The following is a 16,926-nucleotide window of genomic DNA, read 5'->3' on the forward strand; positions in this document are numbered from 1 at the left end:
TATTTTGGGAAGAATGAAGTATATGTTTAATTATTTAATTATTCGTGTGACAGTGTACAATTTTATTCAATTGAATGTTACAACCTGTTCTAAGGTTTGCTTATTGCAATACCATTGAACTGTTCCAGGCCCGAAACATCACAGTTCCATGACAACAGCTCTAACGTGCCTCTCCTTTTCATATTGCAGAGCCGAAATATATATATATATATATATATATATATATATAAAACATGGAAATGAAATGAATGGAAAGATGCCAGCAATTGCAATCAGCTTGATCGTATTGCTACCAGAAATAAATGGCAATCATCGTCCCGTAGAAATACATTATGGCAGTCAGTATACGTTTTATACATTAAATATTTCCATGTTATTGTCTGTTTACTGCCTGGTGTAATGGTTTGCTCATTGTAACACCATTATTGGTCCCAGGTTCGAGACATGACAGTCCCTTTGCTTCAACCAACCAACCAACAACAACAACATCATCATCATCATCATTCATACTCACAAATGAGGTATTCTAAAGTACCTCTCTTTTTTAAAGAAATTATTTTTCAACCCCTAGATATATTGCAGATCAAGCCCAAGTATATATATAATAAATATATTGTGCATGCAAATGAATAGAAATGTGTGAGGGGTTGCAATCAGCTTTTGTTTTTGGTTATGAAAAGGGCCACAAAACTTGCTTCTCGATTAATATGAACCCGGCGAACGTTGTTAGGAGCTTTTTTACTCATTTGTGAATTATGAATGGATTCAATGCAAAAGCTGTCCCCTGTTATTTTCTTATATGCTTGGGATATGCCCATAATCTAGAAACTGGTCCTCCTTCCGAATCACTGTCACTGTCTGAGGAAGATCTAGAACATATTCCACAACCAGAAATTAGGAAGACTACACAGTTAGTCGTAACTATATAGTTCATTTAACTTCAATAAATTATTTTTGAAAGATAGTTGAAGAAAAACATAAACACAATCTAGAATAAATAAAAGTAGGCTTTGATTTTCGAATAACTAAACAAATGGATTGTCAATATTCCCAAGTACGTACTCGAACAAATTTGAGAGAAGAGTAAACTAGTTTCTGGCAACAGGACAATTTACCAGGGATCCCTAAAAAGCATTACTACTCATAAAAAATAATACTGATGAACAATTTATGCAAACTTATGTTCGAAACTAGATATGCCTTGTGTATGTCTAGTTTTTTAGATGAAAAGAATCAAATTTACTTTGATTCAATTCAACTTATTTAATTCAAGAACCAAATTCATTGAGCTAATTAACAAGCCAAAGTCTCGAATTAATTTTAAGATAATTTGGGTTATTTTCAATCCTAACAGTTGGAGTTAGACTGCTCCAGGATTCAGTGGTTGTTATATAAGTGAAATGTAAGGAGGCACTTCTTGAGAATAAGTGAGAGCTGATTTTCTTCAGTTGTGAAGAAAGTGATCCCTTGTGAAGAGGACTCGTCCTCCTGTTATTTTTTTCTGTAAAAAATATTTCTTCCCTTATCTATCTCTTTCTCTACTCTCAGAGGATCCAGACACAATATAAAAAGAAAAAAAAATACTATGATGAATCACCAAACCTGATACAAAGTGGCTAAATACAATACAGAACATACCTGGAATGCTGTTACAGGCCTGATATCCTGAATTTCTGATATTCCAAAGTGTGCATTAGGGCATTTTGCGTTATTTAGCCAAACTACTGATTTGTAGTGTCCACAATATCCCCGGTTGGTTGTTAATATCCTGGCTAATGCTCCTATGTCAAAATCAACTAATTAAGACAGGGAAGAGAAAAATTGAATGTGAAAGTATGCATGCATGTGCTTCGGAAAATGAAAACATAATTATTGAAAAATGCTAACTTGTAGCATCACAATACAAATCAGATACCCAATTAATGTAATGGTTAGCCATTATAACCTCTATATATTGACTTACACACTGCTAGGAACCTAATGTCAAAGTAAAAGATGATTCTTGTACATAATAGTTTCCCAGTCTCACTATAGTATATTTTTATCCTATTAGTTGACTGAACACATTGGATGTGAAAAGAGAAACAAAGTTAAACTACATTTCCTCAACATTCAGCTTACAAGTGTATGCTCCTTTAACAGATTCTTTCCAGTCAGTAATGATTCTAGTATCTACGGGTTCCAGCAAAAGCCCATCGTTCTTGCCTTCAATCAGTTTCGCAGGCTTTGGTTTAGCACGATTGCCGTACAGTGCAACATACTGCTTCTCCCACAGATGGTTATCATTTGCAGCTATATTCCATGACCTAAATATGCAATGTCCATGAGTCACGAGGGAATTTGTATTGATAAAGATATTTAACAATATTCATGACAAATTTAATGAACAGTCAAATGTAGAAAAATATATAATTGGTGCTTGTATTTCACATCCTCAAGAAGCGAGATGTGGGCTAAAATAATCAGTTGATGCAGTGTATACATAAAAGAAGGAAAGCATTACCAGCAGACTAGCCCCATTGAGACTAAAGATTTCATTTCAAGAAAACTGAAAATGTGCGCAAGAATATCTTGTGGCAATTGCAATGAACCTGCAATACAGGAACAAGAAACTACTTAAACATGAGTAGTTTGCCTTCATTAATATAACTTAAAGCCATTTCTTATTGTTATATTTTATATAGTCTGACCTTTCTCTACCTAGTGAGCTTTACAGCGCCTCTTATGAACAACCATTGCATGCTTAAATTTTGTTACAGCCACATTCTTTTTTTGCTTTGGTAGTGCTGCTTCTACACTCTGAAGGAGGGAGTGGACTGCAGAAACAGCACTCTGAGTCTGTATTCTAAATTTAGAGAGAATTGAAAAAAAATAATTAGGCAAAGTGGTCCTGAAGACGGCAGGTAGATGCATAATTAATAATTTCATATTAAAATTGATTTATACAAACAAGGCCAATATCATAGTACAAAAAGATAGAAAAAAAATAAAAAAGATGAGTAGAAAAACTTATTAGATACCAGAGTCAATGGTATCTAATAAGTTCTAACTATACTTTAACTACTATTGATTTGAACCAATGACTGCTACCGTATGAAAGCAATACTCAAAAAAATAGTTCTTCGATTGGTAAATGAAAATTCTCCAATATAGCTTTCAATTCTGATTCTAATTCAAGTGAAAAGCAGGATATATGGTTGTAATTAACAATTTGATACTTTTTACAGTTTACCAGCCAGCTTATACTTCCCACATTGGGTGATAAATAGCAATTTCATTGCATTGGTTAATGTCAGAGAAAACTAGCTTATCCACTAATTCATTTTAATTTCCCCCACAGTGTTTTCATATGTTTAGAGAAGAATAGGTTTAAAACATAGTTTGCGTCGCAATGCTTCAGTAGGACTAAAAAAGTTTTAACTTCAATAGGAAGTAGTTCAGTGATCTGCATCGAGGCTTGTGACCATTCAAAAAGGTTTCAGCTCACAGAAAACATGACACTAGCCATTGACACTTTCAGAAGCAAAACAAAAGGTAATAAGCTATGAAGCACGTTGGAGTGTCCGGTATCCTACACGCGTCCGTGTCAGTGTTCGACACCGACACGACACCCGTACTATGTTCTATATTTTGGACATTACAGGTGTCCACGTGTCCGTGTCTATGTCAGTGTTTCATAGGTAATAAGTTGTAAGATGATCGAAACCATTCAGGCATCTTCAAACAACTGCTGGTCGAACAATAATAACCATACATGACAACAGTTATCACAATTCCAAATTATTAGATTGTGATTTAAAATTACAAAATCGTGAATTTGATTAACGAAACAAATCGATAATGACAAAAAGAAAAATAGAGGATGAAAAGCAATAGCATACATACTGAGGGAGAAGACGGAAGGCGGAGAGGGTGTCTTGGAAGACGATGGATTGCAAGTTTTTGGGAAATTGATGAAAAGCTTCCCTCAGAATAAAGCTTAGCTCTCTGCACGCAATTGGGTATCTGTAGGTTTTCAGTAGAGACTCTCTAATGGGCTTGTCATCTTCTCAATTCAGTTCAGTTCAACACTCTGTTTTCTTAATCCATCTAAATCATATTCATATGCATTCACAAACATCATTGGAACGGATTTGGGAGATACAAGTACAACCCTCGTTTATTTATACGGGACGCTGCTATTCAGCATTATGATTTATGAATTTTCATATTATAATCTATAATAGGATAAAATATGTTTATTATTTCTCAAAATATTAATCCTGATTGAGCCGAATAGCACCACTATAAATGGAAAGTTCTTCCTTCAAATATTTAACTCAACTGCATAGGTAGGATTTGAATCCGAATCCGAGATCAGTTGATCTACGTTCATGGTGGTTAAAATATATTGAAATATTAGTTTTAGTTATATAAAAATTACTACTATGTCCAAAAATCGATGGACACTAGTCACTGATAATCCTTTCACCATTTCCCTTTTTTAGCGTTGACCTTAAAGATATTTAAAGGCATTGCAGCTATACAATCAATGGACAAAATTCTACATGTTGTGGTAAATTGTTCATACATACATCTACACATTCTTAGGACCCAGATACCACTTCAAGGATGAATAAATAATCTCTTAACTTGTGATATGTGCAACACCTCATACATTGATCTGAAGGATTCCTTGCCTGGTTTGCAGCTTTCCACAATTTAAAGGAAATAAGTAAGCTGCTGCTTCTTCCTTGAACCTCCTTCTCCAAACAATTCATTCCACTCCTTCAGCTCACTCATTATTGATCCTTCTGCAGCAAAACTTGCAGCCACCTGCATTTACAAATACATTTATCAATTTCTATGCCATAAATTAACTTTTGGAATATGTGTTGCCATCTTGAACCCTGGATAATAAGTAAATTTTTTCCTACATAGGAACCGGGTAAGTGATAGACGAGAGGAAGGTGCAATGTTCATTGAAGAATGGAATGGGGGGTTATTTGAAATTTATAAAATTACTCAAGGTGAATGTTTTATTGCTCATATCTGATATAACTGCTAACTTCTACTATATTAATATCCTCAACTCAATGTCATTTACCCAAATGCCAGATATCTGTTCTTGAATTTCCTTGAATCATGTTTTAGAATCCCTCAATATTAAACAAGTTAGCTATCTTTGACACCAAAAAGTACATTACAATCGTTGAAGCAAATAGTTCTCCATCCCACATACCTGACTCTTTGCCAGTCTCATGTCTTCCATGTTTAAAGGCCTCAAAGTCATCACTTGGTCATCTTTATCACCTTTTGCATCAGAAGCATTTTGTGAGCTTTGAACTTCTGCCTCCGTTTTCTTCTTTTCCTGAAATAAGACAAAATGGTTTAGTTAGCTATCTTTGACACTGAAATGAAGTACACTATAATCATTGAAGTGAACAGTTTTCCATCCAACATACCTGACTACAGTGTCTAATGTCTTCTACGTTTAAACACCTTAAAGTAGTCACTTCATCTTTATCTCCTTTAGCATCAGAAGCATCTTCTGATCTTTGAACTTCTACCTCCGCTTTCTTCTTTTCCTGAAATAAGACATAATGGTTATTACATAGCAATACAGAAACTAATAATTTTGCATTAGATAGAGATCAGTTTATGGTTCACAATATTTTAAGTGATTAGGTAAGTAACTACCTTTTCCTTCAACCTGTCCTGTTGAAGTACCTCTCTAACAGGTCTATAAGCAGCAGCTGTGCACAAATTCTGTTTACAGAAATTAATGTCAATAGATCATCACCACAAACTAGAAGTAAGGAATTAGAATAACCAACAAGGTGAACCTTAAGATCACTTCCAGTATATCCTTCTGTCATGGTTGAAAGCTCTTTAAAGTCTATATTTTCATATTTTTCCTTAGCTAGGATAGTTTTCAAGATCATTTCCCTGTTCTCAGCAGATGGAAGACCAACCATGATCCTGCTCAACATCGCAATTAACAGAGATATCATTCAAAAATCTTAAAAACAATAGCTTGCAACCTATCTGGAAACCAAACTGTGCATTGATATGGCTAAGATTTATTTATCCAAGGAAGACATCAGGTAAACTCAATCTAGTGAGCAATTATGTACCCCAAAAAAATCTAGTAAGCAATTTAAACACATTAGGGGACCTTTCAAAAGGAAAGTTTAAATTTTGGACTTGTTTGTCAAAAAACAATTTAATGAAATCTTAGTTTCACATTTTCTTGCTTTCTTATGAGCACCAAACTATTCACCACAGCTGATGAAAATAATGATTGTGGTTGTTCTAATAAAGAAAATATAACTGTTGAACAGAAGCAAGTAATCAACAGAAGATCCTGCCAACCATAAGACAAAAGTGTGGTCTTACCTGCGCTCAAACCGTCTTATGATTGCTTCATCAAGGTCAAATGGCCTGTTGGTTGCGGCAAGAACCAGAATTCGTTCATTGGGTTCTGTCAATAGCCCATCCCAGTGGGCCATGAATTCATTTTTAATCTTTCTCATTGCCTCATGTTCCCCATATTTAGTCCGCTTCCCAAGCATGCTATCAACTTCATCAATAAAAATAATAGTTGGAGCAACTTTTGCTGCTAATGAAAACAGAGCTCGGACATTCTTTTCATCTTCTCCAAACCATTTTGAAGTGATTTTAGAGATTGAGACATTGATGAAGCTTGCTCCAGCTTCATTTGCAATTGCCTTTGCAAGCATTGTTTTTCCTGTACCAGGAGGCCCGAAAAGCAATATTCCTTTATAAGGCTTCAGAAGTCCACCTTTGAATAAGTCTGGTCTTCTGAGGGGAAGCATGACCACATCTTGAAGTAATTCTTTAATATCATCCAATGCACCAATATCTTCAAATGTAACCCCTATCTCATTTGCAGGCACAACCTCTTCTCTCATATGCTTCTCAAACTCATTGTCACCATCTTTCTTTGTTGCAAGAGCATCCTCCTAACAATACAGTAAACAAATCAATGAATAAAAATTTTGTCAATTTAGTACAGTAAGCATTGTATAATCATTTTTTTCTAACCTTGTTTGAATCTTTATTCTCCGGATTACTTTCACTTTCCTGGAAAAGATTCAATACATGGGACAAACTGCCCACATCCAATATTAGTAAGTAGAAAACTTTTTCTCTTAATGAATAGCCTAAACAGAAATTTGCTGAGATATTTACCTCTTGTGTGATATAACTAGTTTTCTATTTCGGTATTCTGGATGTTTAGTCTCCATCAGGTGGTGAGAAATTGCAGACGCCACAATCTCTTCAATGCAATTACTGAGTAGCATAGTGTCAGCATTGCTTACTTTTTCCAAGTCATCACAATCAACGTCATTTGCTGCAAGTACTTCAGCAATATGGTTCCTGCTATCTTGAAACAGACTAGTTTCCATGTCTTTTTTCAGTTTGGTTCTCCAGCTTGCAAGATGGGTCTCATCTTGAGGTGGTTTGATGTCAATGTTGTAAGGGAATAACATAGTAAGCTTTTCATCAATTTCTGCACAATCATCTTCAGAATCAAAGATCTGGGAACCGAGTATTAACACTGATCCTGAAAGTTTCTTAATTAACTTTTGGAACAAATTGTGTAGCCTTGTTGATCGAACAAAGAGCTTCTCAACATCCTTGATATATAAAATAACAGAACTGGTTTCTGAGAGAGAAACCAAGACCTGTAAAAGTTACATAAGTCTGCTTGTTAGAACTGTATTTATGACATATATATCCTGACACTGTAAGATTAATTAATATTTATTCTCAACACATAAAATTGAAGAGATATTATGCTTACACAGAATGGACATAATAAAAGTCCTAAAAAGTAAATGACCAAGGGCATATGAAAAGGAGGATTTGGGAGCCAATTTCTGAGGTGAAGACAGCTATGTACAAATTCATTACTCATTATTCATAATTTCATCTTACTGAAATCTTGTCAATTGAACTAATATTATTCTTTGATGCAATAGAAATTTGAGCTTTAAAACTAAGCTTTTAATGATGAAGTCACCTTATAAAGTGACTGCACGAAGAGCTTTTCATCAAAACAGAAGCCGCTTGTGCACTTCAAAGGAGCTGAAAACATGAACTTAAACAATAAGCATAATATTGCTGAAGAACAATGTAATCTCATGCATAAGCAGCAATGAAATGAAGCATAAAGTATTTATCTGACTGAAATGTAATGGATTTAGCACAAGCATTGATGTCAAGCATTTTGACTTTTGGGATTGGTTCATGTCACTAGTATAAAACTGCTAAGAGAATCCTACCAAATAGATCTAGCTACAAAGTATAAAGTAACAGTTATTTACAAATTAAAGCATTATATTGTAAGGAAGCACATATAGCATACTACAGTACAGAATTAAAAGAAATATGATAAAACCAAACAATGGGAAGGACAGCAGACCCAAAAACCAGCAAAACAAGGTAATTTAAAGTTCTAAATGTTAATAAAGTTATCTCATAAAGAGAAATTTATGGAAAATAAGTGTTAATAATAACTAACAAAATTTTCCTTTCAAGTATAACCTGGATCTGAAGGACCATATTGGGGAGTGCTAATTGTATCACATGCAGTAGAGGCATTCCTACGGAGCTTTGGAGGATTGCTGGAATTTTCAATTCCACTACTCTGACGATGTAGTGTACCTGCATAGAAATTACCATTCAAGATACAACGAAACAATAATTATATATGTCAAGTAGGCAATATCTAGGTAAAGGTTACAAGAAATAGAAGATATAATCAACTGATGCTAATTCAATAACATGAGAGAAGACATAGATGATAGATACTCGTGACCTTTCATAAGGCCATGATTATGATTCATCACTTACTGAGATATTGACATCAAAAGTGAAACTAAACTAAACTTGGTCATTTTCAAATCATTCATTACTTTGAACTCATGGTGACTAAACTAAACTTCATAACAAGTAATCATAAAATAAGAATAACTTTTCCAAAAAGCTTAAGTGCAACGTCCTCCAGTACCTCTAGTTCTGCCTGTTGAAGGAAGGACTGACAAGGAACCAAACAGACCAGACACTCGCTCCAATGTCACCTCAGATATGGACCTTTGAAAACTCTATTAACATAAGTAAATGAGTTAGAAAAATCAAACTACAAGTCAACAATTAAATGTTGCACTGGTCTTTTCAAAAGTAAATATTAAATTAAGGGACCTCATAAAGGAGCACTTCGGTTCAGGGATGTTAAAAATAACACAGTAAAATGCAGTTCACCAAAGGAATGGTCACAATCATCCCAAATTCAATAAATAAATTTAAAAAATATATTCAGGGAACAACAAAGTGCAAAAATAGATTAATACGGGGTAAATAGTGAAGTATCTTCAAACAGAAGCAAAATATGGAGCGGACAAAACTTACTGGTTCTTTTCTGGGACATCCATATTTCCTCTGCATCTGTACAAAGGAATACATGACAAGTTATGATTATATATGTCATTAAATCAAAGCAGACCAAAGTGATAAGATGTAAATAACTACCTCCAACGAGAAGTCAGTAATGTCTAGCAACAGTAACTTCGATTCAAAGTAATGTGCTAAAGCTCGGGCAAGATTTTGCTGATAAGGTTCTTCAAAATTCAACATGCAATTAATGTCAATTATATGGATTTGAAAACCAAAATAACTTTTGGATGGTAAGACAGAACTTGCAAGTAATATACCTGCAGGTCCAGAAAGCAAAATAGCTCTGCTTGCTGGACGAAGGTTCCTCAAGTGCTTGGAAAAGTCTTGTTTTAAATAAACATATCCAGTACTTGTTAACACAAATCGGATTCTTTCACTGTCATTTAAATCATTATACAGGAACATAAGACGTGGTACAATCAGGGGTGAGTTTATCATGACAAATCAGGAAAACAGTTATTCGCATAAAATTCCTGCACGGCTAGATTGAATCCACATGTAACAGGATTTCAGATCCAAATATAGAGATCCATGCTGAAGACTTCAGGAAACTACAGTGTTGTTAAGCTTATTTTTTACCCAGAACAAGGTGATTGATCGAGTGTAGGGTACAATTGTTAGAACCAATAAGACTAAAAATCAAGAAGCCAGAGTTTGAGTTCAATAGAATCCAAGATGCACCATCAAACATAAAAATATTTTTATTTTATTTTTCAGTAGTTAATAATTATTTATCATAATTTTATACCTAGGAAATCCTTAAAAGTTGGTATATAGCGACTTACTTACCTGTGAACTAGACCATATAAGAGCAGTAAAACATAATTATCTCATCTATGATAAAGGCGGCGTGGCATGCTAAATATAAAAATGGCAAAGGTATCTAATTATCAGGAACTTTTGAGAAGACTATGAGACAACGTGACATTTTTTGGGTACATTAAGTTGGTTTTGCCGTGATTTGAACCTATAGCTTCTACCTAAATACCCATCTAACCAACATTCTTCATTAATGGTAACTTCTTTCTTAGAACAAAAGTATGATCTCGGTGGAGGAAATCACATATTCCAAGAGCATTGCACCCAGCCAATTAAAACATTAAATGCAGCAGAGAAATTGAACTGTTTATAGATATATAGGCAAATTTTAGTTGTTAGTTTTTTGTTAGTTCGAACCCATGACCTCTCCTTCCCCCTTCTCCCTTCAACCACCAAGTTAATCTTATAACTCCAGAGAAATTGAATTGAGCCTTGAGTTTAAGTGTAGAACTTTGAACAGAATCTGGACCCTCAGATGCAAAAGTCTTGGACTATGCAAAAAAAATTTCCCGTGCATGTCAGCTAGTATGACTTATATTATGACTTTCAATGTCCAGGGTTATTCTGATCACATTTTATAGATTCCATGAAAGGAAGTACTAACTGAAAACTAAAAAAAAAAGTATAGAAAAGCACAACTAGAAAAGTTTGCATCTTCTAATAAGAGGTCGAAGCTGGTATCTGGGATGGATATGCTTAACCTAAGCCATAACCTACTAGGGAAAAAAGTGTCATAGCACACGACCTGGTATTCAACCAAAGTGTCATTTTATTAGGAAACACAAATTTCAATCGCAACAAATAAATTTCTAGACTCATTCATTCTTTTGTATATATTTACAGTCCTAACACACTTGTGAGGATAGTGGCATCACCTTGCATCTTCTCATCTGTTTCTTACCCAATAAATATCCAAAATAACTTTACATTGAAAACCAAAGCAGAACTGTCAACAGAATATCAAAGAAAGACTGAGGTTGACAAAGTAGCAGAGGTGAGGTAAAGTCAACAACAAACAATCTGAGAAAAGAGATGAGAGGTGAACCATATACTGAAGCCAGAAAATAACACATTTACTGTGAGATTCACAGCAAATTGCCATGAAATTCACAAGTCTAACATGAAGATGAAATTGGTTTAAGTCTTGAAAACACTTTGACCCTTCAGGATTATTTAATAAGAAATGCAAATACACTAGAATTCATTTTAAAATGGAAACAATGATAATGAATGAAACTATAAATAAATTACCTTAAGTAATATGGAAAGTCATCAAATGTGACTTTGCTGTTCTTCCCATCAATGACTCTGTTGTTGAGCTCCAACACAATTTGCTCCCCAGAAATCTCATCAGACTCACAACTCCCGACAACCCATTTTTGAACAGCTTGTCCTGTGCTCAATCCAAGTCCCACACCCAGCCCAACCCCAACACTCAATGCTGAAAACAACACGTGTTTCTGCTCCATCACACAAAAGCTTGCTCCTTTGGCACGCTGTTGATCTATTTACGTCAAAGGGTATCAGAATTATTATTGAAGTTCATAGAAATCAGGTGAATAAGAGAAATGGGATATTTATGCACATTGCACAAGGTGTCCCAAGACAACGTTTGTGTGAAGAATTATGTCTCCGTGTCCGTGTTACTTGTCCCATAGCTCTCTCTATATATAGACGGTGTTAGTCGTACTTCAATATATGCTTGCTGCTGCTGCTGCTGCTTCGAACAAACTCCAAATAAAGTTGCTTTGATCGGGATCAACTATCAACTATAAATATATGCAAGTTATTTTTTATCATATTTGATTTCGTTTTTAAGATTAAATCTTCTCATTCAAATTGAAAAAAAAATGAGATTATATAAAAAAACAACATTTTTTTATATTTAGATTTCATAAAAAAAAAATAGGATTTTGAAACTGTTAGTTATTAGCCGACAAACAAGACTCGGTTGAATTTGAGGCGGTGGCGGGGATTACTACTTTCCTACTGTCTGAATTTTATATTTTTTTAAAAAAGTTATTCATATTTAAAATTAAATCTTATATCATAATATAAATTATTTATCATATATTTAAATTATATTTTCATATTAAAAAATTATTTATTATGAATCAAAAACATAATATAATATTATAATTTATATATTTAAAAAAATAATCTATATAAAATAAACATTTATCCTATGTATTTCACAATTTAAAATATATTTTTTTCAATTTAATTTGTTTTGGTTTGATGGATTTTAAATTTTTTAAATTTCTTTTTATATGAATTACAAAAATATTTTTAACTGGTATTATAGCTCAATAAGATAAATATTTGTTTTTATATAATTGAAATTTATATTAACGAAATATTTTTAAATATACATTGTGATTAAAATTCATTCAAATCAAATATCTTTTAATATATAAATTATATTTTATATTTAAGTAAATAAATTAAATTGTAATAAAAAAATGAAGATTGGAATTGATGGGAATGTTATCCGTCCATCCAAATATGTCTGTCTGTGTTGCTTGTCCCATAGCTCTATATATCCACTGTATATAGACTATTATAGACTATGTTATTCGTACTTCAATATTGCAAACAAATTTCAAATAAAATAAAAGATAACAAAAGAATACATAGATCAACTATCAACTATAAATATATGCTTAAAAAAACTATAAACATATGCAAGTTGTTTTTATTTTGTTTGATCTTATTTAATAATCAATTGGATCATTATCAACCCAAGAAAGTGATACTAACATGTAAGTATTTGTGGTGTAATTTAGTTTAATTTTTAAATAAAAAATCATCCTAACTAAATATAAAAAAAAATTAGTTTGATTTAGTTCAATTTTAATATAACACTAAATCTGAATTAAATTAAATTAAATAAATCTTTTGAGATTTGATTTGACAGTTTTTTATTTTTTAATATATCATCATAATTTAAAATTTATCCATTAAATTTACATAATTACTATATTATATTATTTTAAAAATAAATTTATTTATATTATTAAATTTTGTTTAACATATTTTAGTTGAAAATTATTTTCACTTTTATTTAGTATTAATATAAAATGATACTATTAACTCTTTTAGTAACATAATAATAATTTGTGTATGATAGTAGATTTTTTTTTAACATACAAAAGTAAAATATGTATCTTAATTATAAAATAAATGAAAATTCATAAATTGGTTAATATTTATTTACTAATTACCACACTAAAAAACAATATAATTATAATATGTATCAAAATAAATTCTTCTATTCTTACTTTTACTTTCAAACAAATAATAAAAATTAAATATTTTTCATCCTATTTCACTTCCCTTTGTTTTCTTCCTCACAAATTCTCGAAACCAAAACATATATATTATAAGTCACTATAGAAGAAGAAACTCTTAGTAGACACAAACTCAATACATTATTTTTAGGCACAACTAATAACAATTTTCTAAATAATAAAATAAATAAATAAATCTGAATGTCAAGTAAACTTAAATTTGATGTTCTTTCTGGGTTTTTTTCTAATCTTTTTCCAGATTTTTTTGCTAAATCAAAGATAATGAGTGAAATTTCTTAAATAACATTTAAAACCTATAAAATCTTATTCTTTATAATAAATTTTTACCAATATAAAAATATTTCAAAAATATTTTATAAATTATATTAGTAATATTTTCTTTTTATGATAAGAAAAAGTTTAATAACGTACACGCAACATTATCAAAGAATAGATAATTTAAATTATTGAAACAAAAACACTTAATTTAAATAAATTAAGTATAATGACAATAAATTGAAATAAAAGTTTCTTTAAAATTATTTTGTTTATATATAATATTCATGTTTTGTATTAATGTTGCAAGTAAGTCGAAAGCTTTTCATAAAAATTTAATTTTATGAAGTACATGAGATGCAAAAACGGATAAAAAGAAAAAAGTTAAAACTAAAACACTCTACACCTTAAATAGTATGCGACTTCGCATTAAGGATTTTTTTTTTCTTAATTTTAAATTTTTATTTATAATTTTTCATTTTGAAAATTATTAATTATAACTATAGTTTGATTTTAATTTTAAACTTTTGATATATTGTATAAACTGAATATGTGTTTCTTTTATAAATACATTGAATATTAATATTACAGTAATATTTATCAATCATAATTAAAATTGTATTTTAAAAATTAAAATTATAAATTCAACGGCAATAAAATCTTACGATTGCTTAAAATCAACGTGTTTTATTTGCATTAATAAAGTTATTATTTAAAACAAAATACTGTATAATTTTACACCAACAAAATATATTATTTTGAAATTTAAATTATATTTTCAATTTCAATGCAATTTAGGAAAAAATAAAATAAAATAGGAAGAAGATTATAAAATAAAACAGAAAGATTATCAAATTTAATTTTACTTGTTATTCTGATTTATTTATTTATTTTATTAATTATAAAATTCTTATTAGTTTCTCCAACTTTAGATTGAGACGACTTGACCAAAATGCAATCCATTTATGGTGAGTTTCTTGAATATTCAATTGTTCCTTTTGTAAATTTCAATGTGTACGCATGACTCTCCTCCAAGCCCGCATAAGAAGTTACCAAGTGGCAATTGCATTAAGCAATCTTATATTCCCTTTTCCAATAAGGGAATATTTTTATGTTTAGACACACTCTACCATGTCTATAACTTTGTGTGTGAATGTGACATATTTCATATTTGGACTTACTTTAAACATATTATTACATATATAATAGAGTTTTCTCACTACCTTTTTTATTTTTTATTTAACTGACATTTCTAAAAACCGCTACGTTGGTTTTCATATCATGTAATTGAGGAGGAATTTCCTCAGCAATTTACGTGAAATTTCTGGTCTGATATTTCTTCATCAATATCAAAATATGTTTTCCTTAGAGTGGGCACACCCAAAGGCTAAACCTCCCAAAACGTCAATGATTTTTTTTATAGCAATTTAATAAGTCAACGACGAATGATTTTAATAATTGACCTAACAAATACATGGAAATTGTTGTTTCATTTCCGATCATTTAAATATAAAAATTTCAATCTGAAAGAAAATCATGTACCTTTTTTTGAAAAAAATCTGGTACTATGAACAATGCTATTGATAATTTGATATAAATTTATGCGTAATTTAACGTATAACTCACTTTTTTATGAAAATTAACTTTTTTATGATACCAAAATTAACTGTGTACATGATTCAACATATGCACATTTTTATTTTTTTTTATTTTCACAAATTAGTCAATATTAGAAAAAAAAAATGTATTTTATTCAAAGAATTTAAAATTAAAATAATCTATTAATTTAAACATATTTAATATTTTCATCCAATTATAAATGATCAATTAATTTTATAATAACATTTTAAATATTATATAATTTTTTTCTAATTTTTAATAATATAAAAAGTTTACACTCACATTGCACCACAGTTAAACTTATTCAAATGCAAGTAAATTATTTTTTTTGTTCGATTTTTTCAGGCCGACAATTTTAGAGCTCACTCTAGCCTTTTTAATTGGTTGTTTGGGTTGGGATAATTTTTTTTACATGTAGACTGAGGCGAGACATTTGATATTTTAAATGATTTATACTCCTCCATTCTATTGTAATTGTTGTGTAAGAGAAATAAATTTATTCCAAAATAATTGATATTTCTATTTATATCTCTTATAATATTAATGATAAATAACAAAATTTATAAATGAGTTAATGATGATATAAGGTTAATTTTATAAAATTATTATTTATTTATTTATTATTTTTTCTTGCTCTTGTTATTTTGGGATCAGGAAATATTATGTTTTATTGCATATTTGTGTCATTCAATTAATACTTTACTTAAAAATAAAAGTAGGAGTAAAATACAAAATCATTATAATTCAAATTACTTTATATTAGATTGAATTTTATTCAAATTTTAAATTAGATGTTGAATTTAGAAAATTTAATTAATTAATTAAGATATTTTTTTCTCCTTCAAAATTGATTGAATTCAATCCATTTTTGAAGTATTAGCACTTTTTGTACCTTGACTAGATTGAGCATCGAAGTAATTTCTTAAGTATGTTATTGCTCTTCTGTCATCATCACTGGAAAAGTTTACTCCCTTAAACAATGACCTATCACCTAGGAACTTAACAAAGACATTAATTTCAATAACTTACCAACAGGGACGTGGGAAAAAACGGAAAATGAAAAAAATGATTAAATGTATAAAATAACTTATTAAGATCCCATTTTAAAATGCCAGAGAGAATGTTTACCCATTGGTTTAGCATAAACTATGGCTCGATCTCTTAGGCTATAACAAGTAATATCTTCTTTGTGTTTACTTTATGAGTTTGTTTAATTTTGACTTAGACCCCATAAGATAATTTTTTATTTATTTTTGTTTTTGTAAAAAAAATATTTTATAAGAATTAAAATAAAAAATAATTACCTGAACGAAAAAGAAAAAATGTTAAATTATAGAAACAAAAATATATTTAAATCTTTAATTTTTGATTGAGAAAGTTTGAGAGTGACGGGATAGTTAGTATATAGTAGATGTGAATTACCTTTCGGCTTTCACTAGTAGCAGTGGCATTGCGTGTA

The 16,926-nt window shown here is 30.6% G+C and overlaps 1 protein-coding gene and 1 pseudogene across 1 annotated transcript; both read right to left on the reverse strand.

Annotated features, from left to right (window-relative positions):
• Positions 1 to 266: 266 nt before the first annotated feature.
• Positions 267 to 4,584, reverse strand: LOC102670449 (F-box protein At5g52880-like; annotated as a pseudogene).
• On the reverse strand, positions 4,533 to 12,033 carry LOC100793760 (peroxisomal biogenesis factor 6). Its single transcript, XM_014772958.3, has 15 exons — positions 11,533 to 12,033; positions 9,720 to 9,838; positions 9,538 to 9,626; positions 9,418 to 9,453; positions 9,020 to 9,113; positions 8,554 to 8,673; positions 8,030 to 8,094; positions 7,195 to 7,691; positions 7,048 to 7,114; positions 6,379 to 6,965; positions 5,826 to 5,961; positions 5,680 to 5,748; positions 5,445 to 5,567; positions 5,222 to 5,350; positions 4,533 to 4,815 (listed from the first exon to the last, which is right to left on the reverse strand). The coding sequence occupies exons 1-15, from the start codon at positions 11,748 to 11,750 to the stop codon at positions 4,702 to 4,704; spliced, it is 2,463 nt and encodes an 820-aa protein (XP_014628444.1). The 5' UTR covers positions 11,751 to 12,033; the 3' UTR covers positions 4,533 to 4,701.
• Between the last annotated feature and the right edge of the window lie 4,893 nt (positions 12,034 to 16,926).

This window comes from Glycine max, chromosome 20 (genome assembly GCF_000004515.6).
Source record: "Glycine max cultivar Williams 82 chromosome 20, Glycine_max_v4.0, whole genome shotgun sequence".
Taxonomy (NCBI): domain Eukaryota; kingdom Viridiplantae; phylum Streptophyta; class Magnoliopsida; order Fabales; family Fabaceae; genus Glycine; species Glycine max.